Genomic DNA, 20,433 nt, shown 5'->3' with positions numbered 1-20,433 from the left:
TCTAGTCTCTCTGAAAAATCAATGAAAAAAAATATCCTCAGGTGAGGATTAACAACAACAAAAAAGACTAAAGGAAGGAAATTCACTATCTATGTGAGAGATTAGGGCTCATATTAAGCTACTGCCAAAAAAGGAAGAGAAGAGCAGTTGATTAGACCAAATTTTAGGAGGTAGAACTGATGCTGCTCTTCACTGATTAGCTAAATCTACATCTACAGTGGCAAAGAGAGTGAAATAGATCTAATTCCTAGGGCATTGGCCTAGGTTACCAGAGGCTGCTGACAATAAGTATACTCTACTGTCAATCCCTTTCTTTCTTTTGGTGTCACATTAACTTAAACACCCTTCAATCAAAATATAAACAAGATGATTTTGAAAACTACAGTCCATACCCCGCCCCCCCATCTTCTGTGTGTATTATAATTCGGAAATTAGAGAATTTATAAATATTTTTGGAACCCATATTGAACCATTAAAAATAGTCCAGGAGAGGAGTGTTTAGAAACTAAATAAATCTTAGTCTGAGGTTTAAATACGATGCAAGGCACTTTTTCTCTCAGGAAGCGAATTTTAAAGTTAATAGTCATTTTTACGGAGTTTTCTTTCTCCCACTAACTTTCTAATAAAAGAAAGATGCCTTACACAAGATAATGGCCCCTATCTCTTAAGCCACATCTGGCTTACTTCCCAACCAGTGTAGACTGCTACCAAACAAGGAACAAGAGGTGGATATGTGCTCTCTCCTTGTCTATGGAGTCAAAACAGATAAAGTCCCTCCTTACAGAAAGCTCTAGAAGCAGCATGGTGAGAAGTTAGTAGTGAGAAAGCCTGTACATAGCAGTGCTCTCACCGCTTCCCCTCCAGGAACCTCTGCTACAATTCTATGTCTGTACAAGTACAACCACAGCAGACAACTAGAAGGGTATACAAAAATATGTTTTTGAAAAGATTATTCCTACAGCACGGTGAGTTGAAAATAAACTTCACTGTAATTGTAATACCAACACAGATGTCAAGTTTGGTTGTTCTATTCTTCACAGGCTGTGCAACAAACAATATGCAGATTTTAAAATGGAAAATAGAGGTCTACACATTTTAAGTTTTGTTGATGGGCATCAACAAACATTTACTATAGTAATTAATGAAAACATATACAAAAATTAAACACAAATTAAATTATCTATCATTCCTCACATTAGGATGTCACAGAACTCAGTAATGTTGGAACTGTTTATCAGGGTGGTAAGACAAGGCTAATTAAGAAATTCAATCAACTAATGAATATCATTCAATTCAATTTACTTGAAAATTAACTCCTACTATGAAAGAACTCAACATTTTATTTTATAAGATTATTTTCTATTGTTATTGGCTCTAATATCTCTTTACTTTATCCCTGAAGTCACAACGTGGCCATGAAGCCCATTAGTCCACAAAGTTTTATTGTTCTACAGAGTGTTTTATTAAAAAGCAGGAAATTTCACATAAAACTCCATGTTCCTGGCTTCTCTTAAATAATGAACTATGAGTCAACCTGTGCCACATCCCTGCATGACTACAGAGCACTGCCCCTCTAGGCATGCCATGAGCCTATCCCACTGTCTTTCACCCTCATTGGATAGATCCTCATGTACATGGCTCTGTTCATTCAATAAATTGGACTAATTTTGAACTCAGCCAAGAAAATAATATTAATTGCCCATATTACCTGCCATGACACTTCTAATTATTTTCAGTATTACATATCTGATGACTTCAGTTATCCATAAGAACACATGTATGTATATGAGTCCAAGATCATTCCTATAAATTTTTATTTAATGACTAACTCACAGCTGCTTTTCTTAAGGCCAATTTCCATTAGGATCTGGGGTATTATAAAGTTATAAGCTGCCTGTAAGATGTACTGCTCCACTCACAAAGAAGCAAACTGAAACAACAATCCCAACTTCTACCTTATGACCAGCATTAGCTAACCAGCATATTCTCTCGCACAGTGCTTAAAGCATGTTATTCATATTTGGACTGAGGACTTCTGGAAGCCCACTATTAAACAGCTCTGTTGGAAAGTTTTGTCTATATTAAGATGAAATCATTTTCCTTTTAACTGCTTGTTCCGGGCTTGATTCTGGCCAAAAACTAACTTTGACATCACAAAATAATTCACAGAATTGAGGCCTGGCTTTCCTAAATCCACAGACACTTTTAATTAATAGTATAAAAAAATTATTTTAATAAACCTAAAAAAAACAAAGTCTACCTAAAGGTCAATGGCCTCAAACTTTATAACTAAGATTCAAACCACAGCCCAGCTATTAATTGTGCAGGTGATAATGTAAGTCCTTTCCACATATAGGGACCCACCCCTACTAGAATGCTATCCGTGTTTGGCACTAAATGTCCTATAAAGTAAAAAACTACAGGAGGGCTGTTATGTATTATTTGGTACAAACTTGTTTGCCAGTATTTATATAATAGGAGAGAGACTCAGCTGATAAAACTATGCTCTCATTAAATAATATTTATACAATATAACATGTAAATAAAATATTAAATAACTGAAGACACAACTGTCAACTTTTCTTCCATCTTTAAGGAAAATACACCAAGCTCAGTCAATCAAAGTTTAAGAACATTAAAAATTATAACAGAAACCAGGTTTTAATACATTAACATCACTACAGAACACACTGATAACTTAGAAAAGGCACAGTGAAATGGTTTCAAGGGCTTGTGCCATCAGAAATGGCATGAGCTTACCCGATTCTCATCATAAATAATTTGAACAATACTGCGGTGTTTCTGTTCCACAGGAGGAGGAGACACAGGCTTCTCAGGCTCAGGAGGTTTAGCTGCTTCTTCTTCGAGCTGTTGCTAAGAGACCCAGAAAAGAAGAGTCAGGCATCTGCTGCATGTCACCCCCACCAGTAATTAATCACCGGAGATAACACATGCTACTGAGCAATGCTGTGCTGATTCTATAGGGTAATCATTTAATCGACTAGTGTCTAATAGACCCAAGGGCTCTAACAAATTCAATTAGATTTATTTTGATGAATAACTAAACAAAATAAATCACCATTAGATAAATCCTTTTATATTTTAATTCTTATAAATAAAGTAGTAAGAGAAACTAAACATAAAGATACCCCATAAACCTCTATCACAATGATCTTTTGTAGCACTAGAAAAACACTTTTATATTATAGATACACAGCATGTATTAATATCTGGTGGGGAGAGAGAGCATGGAAGAACTGCATTTAAGAATTAATTCTTGCCCTGGCCAGTGTGGCTCAGTGACTGGAGAGTCGGCCTGTGCATCAGAGGTCTTGAGTTCGATTCCCAGTCAAGGGCATGTATCTGGGTTGCAGGTTCGATCCCCAGCCCCCATTGGGGCACATTCAGGAGGCAAACGGTAGATTTGTCTCTCTCACATCAATGTTTCTCTCTCCCCACCGCCCTCCCTTCCTTCCACTGTCTCTAAAATTCAATGGAAAAAATACCCTTGAGTGAGGATTATCCAACCACCCTCCCCAAAAAACAACAGAATTAATCCTTAACTTAGCATAGCAAAATGCCCCACCCCACCCCCAACCCCACCAAACTTTGTATTTTATAGTCAAGAGGCACTGGCAAAACCACAAGAATATGGACTGCTGGAGTGTGCAATTACAAAGCAGAAAGCTATCTGCATTACTCTGCCCAGGTTTGAGCTTTAGGGTCACCCTTTATAAGTGGTGTGATTCTAGGACCCTTTCGAGTCTTGAGCAAGAACATAAACCTACTATTAATCCTAATGATCACATAGCTTTTTGAGAGGACTGGATGACTCAAAAACACATTCCAACTAAAAATGTTCATTTACTATAATCCTATTATCTACAATTATTCCTGAACTAAGCAGGACTTGGTCTGCTGGGTTCACTGCTTTTTTCCCCAACACCTAAACCAGTGATACCTAGTAAATGCTCAACAAATAGCTGCATGAATATAAGTTCACTGCCTAAGATGATAAAAAAAAGACATCAGGTAAAGATGTCAAGTCTACTAAAAGCCCAGAACAAAACATTATCCATACTAAGACTAACAGTTAGGGCTCCTATTAAGATAGAAGTGAGACCAGGCCCAAATGAAAGGATAAAACTCCCACTGAGAAGCTTTGAGGTCCGCTTCCACTTTGAAACTGAAAGTACTCTTGCGGTCTGCTGTCTATAACCAAAGGACAGGTGTCTGGCGCTGTGAGATCATCTTAATGGGAGTTAAGTTCTTCAACCACTCCCTTTCTTTCCTTTGCCCAGAGAGCCTTCTTTTAGGATCTCTGTTAAGTGGGTGTAGAGAAAGGAATAAACAAGCTTCAGGAAATCACATTTTGTTTTTAGTACCTAAGTAGCCCTGGGACAAAATCATTGTAACAGAAAGGTTAAAAACAAACAAACAAAAATACAAATTTTCCTCACCTATTTGTTTTTTCACATTAACTTTACAATAATTTTGCAAAAATTTAAAATTAAATTTAGTTGGAATTTTTATTGAAAATGTATAAACATATGAATATGCGCACACAACATTAACAATGTTTGTATCCATCTACAGTATATTTATTTACTAGTTATCTTTGATATTTCTTAAAATGACTATAGTTATTGTACCTCTCCTGATGATCCTACAATATATTTCATTATTTTTAACTATTGTAAGTGGTTACATGTCATTGAGCATTTATATGTGCCACATATTCATTACATTATCTCAACTCATAAACAATCACGATTTAGCCAGTATTAATAGTAGTATTATTACCACTTTACAAGTGAAAAAACAAAAGCAAGACCAACTCAGCAGAATCAGACCCACAAAACTTAAAATAATCGTCAGGCATATTATTATAAATTTAATACGATTCAATAAATAAAAAAACACTCAACATATTTTTTAAAATCAAGGGAATATTTTATAAATGACCAAGCAGATTTTAAAATGAGCCAGATAGAAATTCTAGTGATAAAAACATAATTATTGAAACTAAAAGTATATTTGATAGATTAAATATAACTGAAGAGAGAAATGCATACTGAAAAACAGAAATTTAAGAAGTGCCCACAGTCGTCCAGCCAGCGTGGCTCAGCGGCTGAGCACTGATCCAGGAGATCCAGGTTCAATTTCCGGTCAGGGCACATACCTGGGTTATGGGCTAGATCCCTGGCAGGGGGCGTGCCAGAGACAGCCAATCAATGGCTCTCTCATCATTGATGTTTCTCTCTCTCTCCCTTCCTCTCTCTGAAATCAATTAAAACATTTTTTTTTAATGCCCACAATGAAGCCCAAAGAAGCAAAAACATGGAAAAGAAAAGGAATTAAGACACATGGAAGACAAGAGTGATATTATATCTAATAGGAACTTCAGAGGAGATGACAAAGAAACTGTAGAAAAGGGTTTAGTAAAAAAAATAATGGTTTTCCAGAACTATTGGGTTTCCTCTGTGTGATGAAAAATTCTAACACAGAGAGGAAACCCAATGAGCCTCAAACTGGATTAAAAAAATAGTAGACCCACTCCTAAACACATCATAGTAAAAACACCACCACCCAAAGGGAAAGGTATTAAAAAGCAGCCAAAGAAAAAATTCAGACTATCCACAAAAGAATACAAATTATATTAAGGGCTGATATCTTAACAATGAAAGCCAGAACACAGTACGCTGAAAGAAAATAACCACATATTAAAGATATCTTTCAATAAACAGGCATAAATAAAAGATAACATTTAAGTGATAAACAAATACTGAATTTGCCAATAAATCCTCACTAATGGAAATTCTAAGGATGTTCTTCAAGCCCAAGCTTGTATCTCCAACTGGAAGATCTGCATTGCAAGAAGGGCTGATGAGCGACTAAGATGACAACTATATGGATAACATGAATTAACACAAATGTCTTAGGCGGTTTATAAAAAAGAAAGAACTAAAATATATGACAACAAACGCATAAACATTGGGAAGAAAGAAAGAAATGAAGTTCTATGCCTTCTTACTACTCAAGAACATGGCTAAGATACTAATTAGTTTTAGGATTCAAATTAAATAAGCTGTTAGAATTTTCTGAGGGTAAAAAAATTAAAATGAATTAAATTTTCTGGGGAACAACTATAAGCAAAAAAATACAATCCAAACTAGTGGGAAAGGAGACAATGAAATAAGACCAAAACTCAATTCACAATAAGGACTGAAAAAAACAAAAATACCAACATCAGCATAAAACACACACACACACACACACACACACACACACACACACACACACAAACCACAAAAAAAACCACAGGACAAATTGATAGAATAAAATCGTTTAAAATACTTGAGATATTACCAATCATCATTATCAGTTTAAAAGAACTAAATTATGCTGTGGAAAGACAGGTTGCCAGGCTATATATAAAACAAAATCCAGTTATATACCTTTATAACAGATACACCTTAAATATAAGAGCACAGAATGGGAAGGAAAAAGATAAGCTAACTAGTATCAGCCAAAAGCTGATCTAATTATAATTACATCACTATCAGGAAAAAAAGATTTTACGGTAGAAAGCATTGGTTTCGCTGACCAGGGAAATAACAATTATAAACATGTACACACCTAAAATAAGACCCTCAAAATACAGAGAATGAAAATTGAGAACAGAAAGAAAATATAAGCAAATCATATATCTAATAAGGAGTTACTATCCACAATACATAAAGAAGTCACACAACTCAACAGAGAAAAAAAATCCAATTAAAAAATAGGCAGAGGATCTATATAGCCATTATCCCAAAGAAGATATACAGATGACCAACAGGTACAGAAAAAGATTCTCAACATTAATCAAGAGGGAAACGCAAATCAAAACCAAGAGATATCACCACATACCTGTTAAAATGGCTAGTATAAAAACATAGTAAGTGTGGGTAAGGATGTGGAGAAAAATGAACCCTTATTGGTGGGAATGTAAATCAGTACAATAACTATGGAAACAGCATGGAGATTGCTCAAAAAATTCAAAATAGAACTACGTGATCAAGCAATTCCATTTCTGAGTATTTCTGCAAAGAAAACAGAAACACTAACTCAAAAAGATATTTGCATCCCCATGTTCACTGCAGCATCACTTAAAATAGCCAAGATATGGAAACAAACTAAGTGTCTGCTGATGGATAAATGAATAAAGGAAATGTTATATATATATATAGGCATATTATTCAGCCATAAAAAAAGGATATCTTACTGTCTGTGACAACATGGATGGACCCTGAGGGCATTATGCTAAGTGAAATAAGTGAGACAAAGAAAGACAAATACCATATAATATTACTCATATGTGAAAATTAAAATACAAAAACAATAACAAAACCCAACTTTTAGATATAGAGATCAGACTGGCGGTTGCCAAACGTGGGTGGGCAGGCAAATAGGTGAAGAGAGTCATAGGATACAAACTTCCAATTCTAAAATAAATAAGTAATGGGGATATAATGTGCAGCATGGAGAAAACAGTTAATAATACTAAATTGCATATTTAAAAGTTAAGAGTGTAGATCTTAGAAGTTCTCATCACAAGGGAAAAAGATCTGTAACTACGTATGGTGATGTATGTTAACTAGACTTATTGTGGTAATCATTTCATAATAAAAACAAATACTGAATGATTATGTTGTACACTTGAAATTAATATAAGGTTGTATGTCAATTATACCTCAATTAAAAAAAAGAGAACTATTAGGAAAATGGACAAATCCAAAACCATAATGCTAACTGATAAGTTGCAAACAAAAATGAAACAAGTTATACATTCTTCTCAAGTACGATCACAGTATTTTTATAAAAACTGACCATTGTACTAGACTTAAATTCAAGAACACAAAAATTTCTAACTTTATTGTGAATGGAGAGTGTGGTGTATTAGAGACTACACTCTCTGGTCACAATAAAGTTAAAATCAAATAACTAAAAATAGTCAAGAAAAAATTAATACAGGGATCAAAAAAGAAACCATAGGGATAATAAAAAGTATTACAAATTATATCTTGTTGAATGAAGTTAAAGTAGTGCATAGGGAGAGGAAAAAAAGAGCTAAAATAAGTAATGTATTAAAAAGTTATAAGGAGCAGAAAAAAACCAAAGGAAAAAAAAAAAGAAGCAGAATCTTATGATATAGAAGATAAAATTATATTCCAAAATATGAGGGGGAAAATTATCTCCAGAAGAAACAGGACTGAATTTTTATTAAAACGTTGAATCACTGTTTTTAAAAATCTTCACACATACACAAAAAAATACCCAAGAGACCCAGCTCTGATTTTAACAAGTTCTACCAAACACTCAAAGAACAATTACAATCTTGCTAAAATTATTTCAGAGTTTAGAAATGTTCTGACAACAGACCTAGAGTGTATTATGCTAAGTGAAATAAGTCAGTCAGAAAAAGACAAATACTATATGATTTTACTTATATGTAGAATCTAAAGAACAATATAAAGGAACAAACAAAACAAAAACTCATAGATACAGAGAACAGACTGATGGTTGCCAGAAGGGAGAGAGGTTAGGGGACTGACTGGGTGAAAAAGGTGAAAGGATTGAGAGGCACAGATTGGTAGTTATAAAATAGCCATGGAAATGTAAAGTCAACAATATTGTGATAACTATGTACGGCACTAGCTGCATACTGATAATAACAGGGGGACACTTTGTAAACTATATAATTATCTAACCACTCTGTTGTACATCTCAAACTAATACAAAACTGTAACTGAACGAAAACAGAAACACACAAAAAAAGAAAGAAAATGCAATGACATAAACAAGAACCTTATAAGAAAATAATAATACAGGCTGATCTTGCTCTCACATATAAGATACTAAAATTTCAAGATAAATACTGTCAAAGCAAATCCTGCAATTTACAAATAATAGATAATATATCATAAATAAGTTAGGTTAAACCTAGAAATCCACAGATTTAACACTAGAAAAATACTTAACGTAGCTCATGATATTAATATATTCAAGGAGAAAAATTATCTGATCATTAAAGTTATGCACAAAAAGGTTATTGAACATATCTTAATGATTAAAACTGATGAAGAATAGAAGGGGCTTTCCCAATCTAACGAAGGATATCTACAAAAGCCGATGTCATAATCAGTAGTAAAAAGTAAAGGGAAGTCCTTTAAAAGCAGAAAAGAATGCAAATAATATTGTATTGTGGGCTTAACCAGAGAAATGAAGCAATTTAAAAATAAGGAAAAGGTTTAAGAAGTGGAAAGAAACAAAACTGTACTCTTTTATAATTATTGATGATTATTACCTACATAGAAAGCCCAAAAGAACCTACATATAATTAACATTAGAAGGATAATTTAGGGAGGATGTCAATCAGTAGTATAAAAATCAACTATGACAGTTAAAAAGTATTAAAAATAGCATCAAAAATATAAAGTGCCTAGAGTTAAATCTAACACAAGGCATATAAAATACTTATGGACAGAAAGCAATAAAACATGAAAGACCTCCTAAATAAATAGACAGATATACCATATTCATGGATTAGAAGAGTCAATATTACAAGTATATCATTCTCCCTGAACTGATCTACAAAGATTCTATGTAATTCCAATGAAAATTCCAGAAAGATGTTTTGGAGAACCAAAGAATGTAATCCTAAAAGTTATATGAGATGGAAGAAAAAATATTTTTTTAAATATATCTTTATTGATTTCAGAGAGAGGACATGAGAGGGAGATAGAGAGATAGAAACATCAATGATGGAAGAGTCATTGATCGGCTGCCTCCTGCACGCCCCTGACTGGGGATCGAGCCCGCAACTGGAGCATGTGCCCTGACCGGGAATCGAACCCGGATAACCTGGATCCCAGGTCTACGCTCAACCGCTGAGCCAGGCCAGGCCAGAAATTTTAAATTGCTGTAAGAGGCCTGCAGAGGGGGGGTTGTCTTACTGGAAAAAAAAGAAAAAAACATTACTATAAAGCCCTAGTGATTAGGAGATTATTATATTTCTGCACCAATACCACAGAGAGGCAAATAATTAAAAATACAAAGCCCAGAAATCAATCCACATATATGTGCAAACTTGAATTATAATAGAGGTAAAATTATAGAACAGTTGGTAAAGGATGAATTTTTCAATTAATTATCCATAAAGGAAAAAAAAGAATGTTGACTCCTACTTAGAGGCAGAGACAAAAAATCAATTTCTGGTAAATTAATAATAATGTGAGGGGTGATGTCAGCAGCATGGCAGCATGAGAGGACCCACAGGACTCTTTTAAGTAACAAGTAGGACAGCTATAATTCAACCACAGATTTCCTGTTCAACAAACAAACATGTCTGAAAGTTCCACACACTGACACATCTGAAAGTGGGCATATCCAGGTGAACAGGGAAGACAGGGCAAGGATGCAGATGAAATCCAGCCCTAGCAGTGGCCCAAGAAGATGTGATACCAGTGAAAGGTCAGGGTACGTCCCCCATTAGCAAACCACAGTCAGAGACAGCAATCAATTGGGCCTGGGTGGCTGGCACACACTGAGGCTGAGCTGAGTGTAAGGGGCAGAGAAGTGGTTCATGAGGTGGCAACATTCCACAAACCACCATGACCAAACAAAGAAATCCACACATGCAGGAACCTCCCCATCCTCCTAGGGCCAACTCAGCACTAAAATCCTCACTGGGAAGATTGAGAAAAGGCAGAAAAGAAACGTTCCAGCCTATGTGGTCTGTACTCATTTTGGCTAAACCCACTAGAAAGAACAGAGCCACAGATGCCCCCCATCACTACAGAGCCTCGTAAAAGCAGCTGGGTCAGTTCAGACAGAGTGGCTCTGCCGGCTCCTCTGACTACAGAAAGACAGCACCAGGAAAATCCCTGAGGCCAGGAGACCCATAAACCATAACTTTCCACCACGGAGGTGCTGTCCCAAGACCAAGGGGAATGAGTACCAGGTCACAAAGGGAACACCCAGCTCCTTGGCCAATATGGGGAAAGGGGTGGAGGGACATCGCCTCACAGAGATCATCCCAGTAGCCCCAAAAGTGCAGCTAAGAGAAAATAAAACCTTGTGCTTCAGCACCACCTACTAGAAAACAAAAGAAAGACCTCTATTTATCAACCTACTAAACAGCTAAGAGGCAAATACTTTTTAAAAAATTTTTAAAGAAAGAAAAAGGAAATTTCATTCCCACAAATGGCAGAAAGAGAAATAACCCATCAAGTACAATAAATAACAAGGTAACAAGGGAGTTCAAAAAGAATAAAAAATCTCCAGAAAATAAACTTGAAGACATGGAAGACTATGATTTACATGAAAAGAGAATTCATGATCATAGTTCTGAAAATATTCAATGAGATACAAGAAAACTGAGAAAAATAATTCAATTAGCTCAAAAATAAAATCAACGGCCAAAGGAGTACTTCACCAAAGAGACTGAAACTATAAAAAAATAAAATAAAATTCCGGAGCTAAGGAACTCAATATTTGAGGCAAAGAATGAACTAGAAAGACTAGAAAATAGAGGAGACCAGACAGAAGACAAAATTAGTGATACTGAAACTAGAAGTCTAGAAATGACTCAGGTGGAAGAGAGAATAGAGAGTAGAAAGAAAACTGAGAGATCTGCATGAAAACTATCTGACTACATTAGAAAGAGCAACATAAGAATAATGGGTCTACAGGAGGAAAGAGGAAGAAGGGAACGTAGAGCCTATTCAAACAAAAAATAGATGAGAGCTTCCCAAACCTATGGAAAGAACTGGATCTTTGAATCCAAAAGGCTAAAACCTGTTTATCTCAACCCAAAAGGCCTTCTCCAGGACATATTATATTAAAGCTCTCAAAAACCAATGACAAAGAATTCTCAATGCTGCCAGAGAAAAAATGGTAACCTCATCAGATTTATCACAGAAACCCTAAAAGCTAGGAAAGAGTGGAGTCAAATTTTCAAATTATAGAGAGAGAGAAATCACCAGCCATGAATATTATATCTAGCACAGTTAACCTTTAGATATAAAAGAGAAATAAAGGCTTTTCCAAACATACATAAGCTGAAGAAATTTACCACCATAAGACCTGCAATAAAAGATTTTATTGCTGACACAACTGGCTGAAAGGTGTTCTTCTACATGAAACAAAAAGACAAAAGAATACAAAACTGTAAGAAGACTAACAGACAAAGAACAAGGAAATTGCAACTCTTGTTTAGAATACAGCATTAAACACTTAAAACATATCGTAAAGGTCCAAGGAGATAAAAGCATTAAATAAAAACTAAAAAAGACAATAGCTACTGCAATTTGAAACTGAATGCACAGCATAAAAAATAATTTGTGAAAACAAAAGCATAAAAGGGGAGGGGGATTAGGAATGTACTTGCACAGGTAAATGAAGATAAGATGCAATCAGAAGAAGAAAAGAGTATTGTAAATAGGAAACGTTTTGCCCCCATAAACTTAATGGTAGTCACAAAACAAAAATCTAGAATTGAGACACATAACAAAAGAGGAAATGGAGAAAAAAAATCAAAGACCACCACCAAACCAGAGTAACAGACTGAAACATAAGGGTAAAGAAACAACGGAGATGCACAGCTACCAGAAAACAAAAGATAAAACGGCCAAAGGAAATCCTCATACATCAATAATCACAATAAATATAAAAGGACTGAATTCATCAATTAAAATACACTTGAGTATGATGATGGGTAAAAAAACAAAACCTAACAGCGCTGGCTGTTAACAGACTATTAGGCCCCGCACCAAAGGGTCTCAGGTTCAATTCCCAGTCAAGGAAGAGCACGTACCTGGTTTGCAGGTTCGATCCCCTACCCTGGTCTGGGTGCATGTGGGAGGCAACCAATCTGTCTCTCTCACTTCAATCTCTTTCTCTCCCCCGCCCCCCACCTGTCCCCTGACCTCCCTCCCTCTCTTCCAATATCTCTAACAATCAATGGAAAAAAATATCCTCAGGTGAGGATTAACAAAAACCAAAACAGAGCAAAACAAAACAAAACCACCTAACTATATGCTACCTTCAGGAGACACACCTCGGTTGCAAAGACAAACATAGAATTCAAAGTGAAAGGGTGAAAAATTATTCTCCAAGCAAATGGCATCCAGAGAAGAGTGGGTATAGCCACACTTATATCAGACAAATACTGATTTCAAAATAAAAACAGGTAACAAGAGACAAAGATGGACATTTTATAATGATAAAGCAGACAATACATCAAAAACATATAAAACTTATAAACATATATGCACCCATTCTGGGAGCAATACAATATATAAAGCAACTACTAACACAACTAAAGAAAGAAACTGACAGACAATTATAGCAGAGGCTCTAAACACCCCACTGACAGCAACAGAAGGGTCATCCAAGAAGAATATCAATATGGAAATATCTGCCTTAAATCAGACATTAGACCAAACATAATCGACATTTATAGAGCTTTTCATCCCAGAACACCAGAATACACGCTGTTCTCTAGGGCACATGGAACATTCTCAAGAATAGAGCGTATATCGGGGCATGAAATGAGCTTCACCAAATTTAAGAATACTGAAATTATATCAAGCATATTCTCTGATCACAACGCTTGAAAACTGGAAACCAACAGCAAAAAGAAAGCTGGAAAAACCATAAATATGTAGAGATTAAACAACACGTTACCAAACAATGACTTGGTCAAAGAAGAAATAAGAGAAAAGATCAAAGTAGAGATACATAGAAACATTCCATCCCCAGTCAGGGTTCTGATGGGAAGCAACTGGTTGATGTTTCTCTCTCTCCACCTTCCTTTCTCTCAAAATCAATAAAAAAACATATCCTTGGGTGAAGATTAAAAAAATAACAACAAAGATACATAGAAATAAATGAGAATCACAACAGACATTAAAATTTGGGAAGTTTATAGCATTACAAGCCTACCTCAAGATACAAAAATCACACCCAGCTAGTGTGGCTCAGTGGTTGAGCATCTACCCATGAACCAGGAGATCACAGTTCAATTCTAGTCAGGGCACATGCTCAGTTTCAGGCTCGATTCCCAGTAGGGGGCATGCAGGAGGCAGCCGATCAATGACTGGTACAATATTCACAAATCAATAAACGTGATACATCACATAAACAAAATGAAAGACAAAAATCACATGATCATATCAATAGATGCAGAAAAAGCATTCCCTTCCTCTTTCTGAAATCAATAAAAACATTTTGGGGGGAAAATTGCAACTAAACAATCTAATATTTCACCTTTAAGAACTAGAAAAAGAAGAACAAATGAAGCTAAAAGTCAGTAGAGGAAAGAAAATAATTAAATTTAGAGCAGGATTAAATGAAATAAAGAATAAAAGACAATAAAAACTTAATCCAACAAACAGCTAGTTCTTTGAAAAAATTAATAAAACTAACTCCTGGCTAGACTCACTAAAGAAAAAAGAGAAAACTCACATAAACAAAATCAGAAATGAAAGAGAAGTTACAATGAACAGCAGAGATAAACAAAGGACGATACACCATCAAATTGATAACTTAGAAGAAATGAACAAGTTCTTAAAAATATATAAGCTTCCTAAAACTGAATCATGAAGAACTGTAAAATCTAAATAGACCAATCAACAGTAAGGAAATTGAAACAGTAATCAAAAACCTCCCAAAACATAGCCCTGGGGCCAGGTGGCTCAGTTGGAGAATCGTCCCATTCCCCAAAAGGCTACAGATTTGATTTCCGGTCAGGACCCATGCCTAGGTTGCAGGTTCGATATCAAGTCAGGGTGTGTATGGGCGGTAACAGATTAATGTTTCTCTCTCACATCAATGTTTCTTTCTTTCTCTCCCTCTCTCTCCCTTCCTTACTCTCTCTAAAAATCAATAAACATGTCCTCAGGTGAGGATTCGGGAAAAAAATGTGGAGAGCCATTTACATATGGACGATTCAACAGACATGAACATGAGCCTACTAAGGTCCCAGAACTATCTTTTCATTTGAGAACTAAAGGCTAACCAAGGTTATCACTTTAAAGTGGATAATGAGCCCTATCTGGCTGAGTGGTTAGGGCGTCAGCCCACAGATTGAAGGGTCCACGGTTTGATTCCAGCCAAGGGCACGTACCCTGGTTGCAGGCTTGATTCCCGGCCCTGGTCGGGGCTTATGCCGAAGGCAACCAATTGATGTGTCTCTCTCACATCAATGTCTTTCTCTCTTTCTCTCTCTTCCTCTTCCTTCCACTCTCTCTGAAAAAGCAATGGAAAAAATATACTCAGGTGAGGATTAAAAAAAAAAAAAAAGAGTGCTCATTTTAGGGCTGGTGCAAAGGATGAATTGAACATTGTTGAAAAAAAGGCAATGAATTATGAATACAGTCCAATTTAAGTAACACTGGCAACCAAAACTATCTATATAGCCAATGTTTCCCTTAGGGGCTTTGAAATAACACCGCTTGTGGTCTACACTTGGTTCAGAGCCTGTACATAGTGGACAGCACTCAGTAGCTGTGGAGGGAGACGCAGAATCAGAACACGCAGAGGAAGAGGGTGTCAAACCCCCACGTACATCTGGAAGGGGATCTGCCCCTAGAAATGGTAGCAAGGTTCCACAGATAAAAGTGAAACTTAATGATGAAGATAATGAGTATAATGAGGAGGGAGCTGAAGAAAAAGCTCCAATAAAGAAATCTATACATATCAAACTAGAATGAAAAAGACTTTAAAAAAAAAAAAGGCAGGAAAAACTTCTGAAACATCAAAAGGACCTAGCTCTGTAAATAACATTAAATAAAAAATTCAGGAAAATCAAGAAAAACAACAATGAACAGTCCTCATATATTGAGCCCAAAAATAAAGAGAGAGGAAAGGAGACAAATAAAGCTCACACTGAGTATCATCAACAACCCACATTGAAATCTTCTATTTAAGTATCAATCCCCTTTCTGGATGGAAGCAATCTCACTTTTAACACTAAACACACACACGCACACATGCACACACACACAGACACAAACTTGTACATGAGTGTTATAGTAGCATTATTCGTAACAGCCAAAAAGTGAACACAATCCAAATGTCCATCAACTAATGAACAAAACAGTACATCCAAGCTGATAAAGAGAAATTTTATCCCTGCTGATACAAGATACAGCATGGATGAATATTGAAAACATGCTAAATGAAAGAAACCAGACATAAAATGTCACATATTGTATGATTCTATTTATCTGAAATGTTCAGAACACATAAATCCATATACACTGAAAGAGATTAGTGGTTGCCAGAGGCAGGGGAAGGGGGGACATAGAGATTAATTGCTAATAGGTATCTGGTTATTTTTCAAAGTGATAAAAATGTTCTGGAATTATATAGTGGTGATAACTGCACAACTTTTTGACTGCTTTAAAAGACACTGAATTGTACGCTTTAAAAGGGTCACTATTATGGTATGTGAATTTTTTATCTCAACACAAAAAATCCCTACTCCACCCCCCAAAATAAAGCAAAAGGACAAGCCACAAAATAGAAGTTATCTGCTATACATATAAATGACAAGAGACTTTAGGAAATACTAGAAATAAGAAAATGACCCCAAAAAAATCCCCATAAGAAACACAAATTACCATAAACAATTGAAAATAAGCTCTAGCTCATTCCTGATGAGGGAAATGCAAATTAAAACCACAGTGAAAACTATTTCATATCCAACTGAAAAAAATTACCAAATGAAGGCAAGGCCATACACAAAAACAAAACTTGGACATGCTGCCAGTGAGAATGTAAAATGGTACTGCCATTTTAGCAAATCTGGTATCATTTAGTATACTCAAAGATATGCATACTCTGGCCAAGCAATGCCATTCCTAGGCACATGACATGTCCTAGAAAATCTGTTTACATGTGAACCAAAAATACAGCACCAGTTTATGAAAAGCAACAAATTAGAAACAGCCCACCCAATAAGATAAAAATAGAATGAACAAATAAGGTTGCTATCTGTTAGCATACAATCAAACAATACAACTGAAGAAAGTAAGGAATGAAAATAAGAAAACTTCTAGAAAAAAAAAAAAAAAGCAGAATAAAGTTGAAATGTATGGAAAAATCAACATTATCTTCTATAAGAAGACAAATAATCATTCTTAGAATATATTAAGCAGTAAAATCAAACACTTACTTGCTTCTTTTTCAGTTTAAGGATCTGCTGCTCTACTTTCGCAATTTCTCGATCTACACGATCCATGCTCTGTATTAACTCTTCCTTTGAAAGTTTTGAAGGTGAAGCATTTTGATCATCTCCACATGGTTGCCCAGAGATTGGAGAGGATGGAGCTTCATGTTTGCCTCCAAATGCTGGATCCTTTAGGGAAGAAAACCGAGAACAATTTATTCCTCCCTAAAAGCCAATGTTAGTGTCAAGATTCTATTAACTGAAAAAGTCAATTTTAAAATGCAAGTGATGGTCATTGGCACCAATTCAACACCAACAGGAATCCCCAATTTTGGATGCTGTTAAGAAGGAAACTTTATTCAGTGCAAACAGCTCAATAGTGCTACAGCGTGACTTTTAAAACAGCAAGGCTGAGGCTGCCTTTGGACCAGGTCGCTCTTCACGTAGGCAGCGCCGCTCTGCTTCACTCTGTTCTGCCCCATGATGGTTCAGTGTCTCAGCTATAACAGTGGAAACACAGTCTTCAGTGGAAAGTGCACTCTCCAAGCCGGAAAGGTGCTGGCTCATATAGAAAGAAGTTCCTCGCCCTGGTCCCTGATTGGTCCACCCTAATGGAAATGAGGACACAGTTTGATTGGCCCAAAGGCACTGTCCTGATTGGTCAGAAGAGCTGCTCTGGTTGGTTGGAGCTGCATAGCTCTGATTGAATGGGGAAAAACCTCAATCCTATTGGTTGAAATAATAGACACTCCTTCAGAAACGCTGTCTCAGATGGCAGAAACAGTGCAAGCAGGCAGTTCAATGTGGATACAGGCACCTCAGTGAAGTGCAGGTTATGTGAGAGGCTCCCATATGGGAACTGCTGCTAGGTTCTATTTTTTTTTTTTGAGCCTCGTTAGCCACCAAGAGCCCTTCTTAGCAGGTGTCTTTTTTTCCCTTCAGGGTTCACAAAAACACAGCAGAGCCATGTGCACTATTTCTCTATATGGAGTCCTATAGTAATTTTTGTACACACACAACCTCCAGTGATGTTTATACCACTTTTATCATTTAGATATATCAGTCACTATTTTGAAGATCCTAAAAGCTATACAGAATGAGGTGACAGGTTGGATGACCAACCTTCAGTATAACAATACTGAGACTACAGAGAATTTCTGGGGGGGAAATAATGGAATCATGACAAAGGAAGATACCAATTTCTCAGCCATTTTTTTGCAATGGTTCTTCAAAAAATCTGAATATGTAGGCTGGAAAATAGTATAAACTACAGGTAAAAATCTGTGTGTCTACATAACTTAACTATGATATGGTTAAGAGTTCCTATCAAAAAGTTTTCAGGCTTTGCAAGGGCCAGTTCTGAGACACAGAAGTTAGGAAAATGACCTAGAAACTTTTGTTGCTACTATCACCTAGGCCTATCCTTATAAAGGGCAACTAAATGCAGTGCATATAACATCTCTTTAGCCAAATATATTATACCATTCCACCTCAAAATCAGCAGGGAACTACAGCAGAATAAAAGCCCCTCTACCCAAAATCTACCATCTGGTATATACATACATACACATCCCCTATTAATTTCCAGTCTAAGGTAAAGATATAAGCAATACTGTAAAGCACATGAATTTCAGATTCAGAAACAGTTTTCTTCAGGCTATAAGAGGTCTAGAACAAGCATAGTTCATGGGACTATAGTTGTTCTAATTCTGTGAAGAATGCCATTGGTATTTTAATGGGAATTGTATTGAATCTGTATATTGCTTTAGGTAATAAGGACATTTTAACAATAGTAATTCTTCCAATCCATGAGGAAGGTACATATACCCTTCCATTTATTTGTTTATTCTTCAATTTCTTCAATATCTTAATAGTTTTCAGAGTACAGGTATATCACCTCTTTGGATAAATTTATTCCTAGATATTTTATGGTTTTTGATGCAATTATAAATGGGATTATTTTAATTTCACATTGAAACATAACAAAACATAACAGATTTCTGTACATTGATTCTGTACCCTGCAACTTTAATGAAGTCATTTATTAGTTCTAAGAGGTTTTTGGTGGAGTCTCTAGGGTTTTCTATATATAGTATCATGTTATCTGCAAATAATGACAATTCTATTTCTTCCTTTTGGATTTGGATGCCTTTTATTTCTTTTTCTTGTCTGACTGTTGTGGCTAGGGCTTTCAATACTATGCTGAACAGAAGAGGTGATAATATCCTTGTCTTGTTCCTGATCTTAGAGGTAAAGCTTTCAACTTTATACTACTCAGCATACTAGCTGTAGATCTGTTATACATAGCACTTACTACATTGAGTAATGTTCCTTCTACACCCACTTTGTTTAAAGTTTTTACCAGGAAAGGATATTGAATTTTGTCAAATGTTTTTTCTGCATCTATTGAGATAATTATACAGTTTTTATCCTTTATTTTGTTAATGTGATGTATCATGATGATTGACTTACAAATGTTGAACTATCCTTACATCCCTATGATTAAGCTCTTAAGATCCCTTTCTGCTAAAAAATCCGTAACTAGGTATTACATTTGTGGTAATTATTCAGTAACGGAATAAGACCTTTATTCAATTTTTTCTTTTCTTTTTTCAAAATGCTGCAAAATAGCCCAGCTGGTGTGGCTAGTGATTGAGCATTGAACTATGAACCAGGAGGTCATGGTTCAAATTCCTGGTCAGGGCAAATGCCTGGGTTGTGGGCTAGATCCCCAGCAGGGGGCATGCAGGAAGCAGCCAATCAATGACTCACTCTCATCATTGATGTTTCTATCTCTCTCTCCCTCTCCCTTCCTCTCTCTGAAAAAAATTAAAAATAAAAATAAAAAAATGCTGCAAAATACTTCTTTTGTACCCATAAACTATAATAGATATTTCATATGATGATGAACAGGGTATCAAAACTCCCTGAAGTTTAGTTCATTTCTAGCTTATGACAAAGAGCTTATCCCCATCCAATTTATTTTGTAAATTTTCAAATTTACATAACAGTGGAAAGTTGAATATAATAGATATTTATCCTTCATCTAGATTCACTAGTTAATATTTTACTTTGTTTTCTCTCTACACATATATATACACCTAGCTTATTGTCCTTGGTTCAACTATGTGAAAATAAATTGCAGACACCCACTATCTCTTAAATCACTTTTCACTGCATAAAAACTCAAAGAAAATACGTGGGTATTTATTTAC

General features: G+C 35.7%; 1 protein-coding gene across 25 annotated transcripts in view; it reads right to left on the bottom strand.

Moving 5' to 3' along the window:
- NCOR1 (nuclear receptor corepressor 1) overlaps positions 1-20,433 on the bottom strand; it is a gene marked incomplete at its 3' end in the record, with an annotated part of 194,618 nt that overhangs the window by 116,349 nt on the left and 57,836 nt on the right. For all 25 annotated transcript variants that reach the window (XR_014000470.1, XR_014000471.1, XM_081161018.1 and 22 more), the window contains exons 5-6: positions 17,225-17,407; positions 2,761-2,874 (exon numbers count right to left, since the gene is read on the bottom strand). Coding sequence is in view for 23 of the 25 variants with exons in the window: in XM_081161018.1 (XP_081017144.1) it covers positions 2,761-2,874; positions 17,225-17,407 (297 nt within the window). The remainder of the gene's footprint in view (positions 1-2,760; positions 2,875-17,224; positions 17,408-20,433) is intronic.

The sequence above is a fragment of the Miniopterus schreibersii genome (assembly GCF_964146895.1).
Source record: "Miniopterus schreibersii genome assembly, chromosome: 16".
NCBI lineage: Eukaryota > Metazoa > Chordata > Mammalia > Chiroptera > Miniopteridae > Miniopterus > Miniopterus schreibersii.
This window is presented reverse-complemented; position numbering and strand designations above follow the sequence as displayed.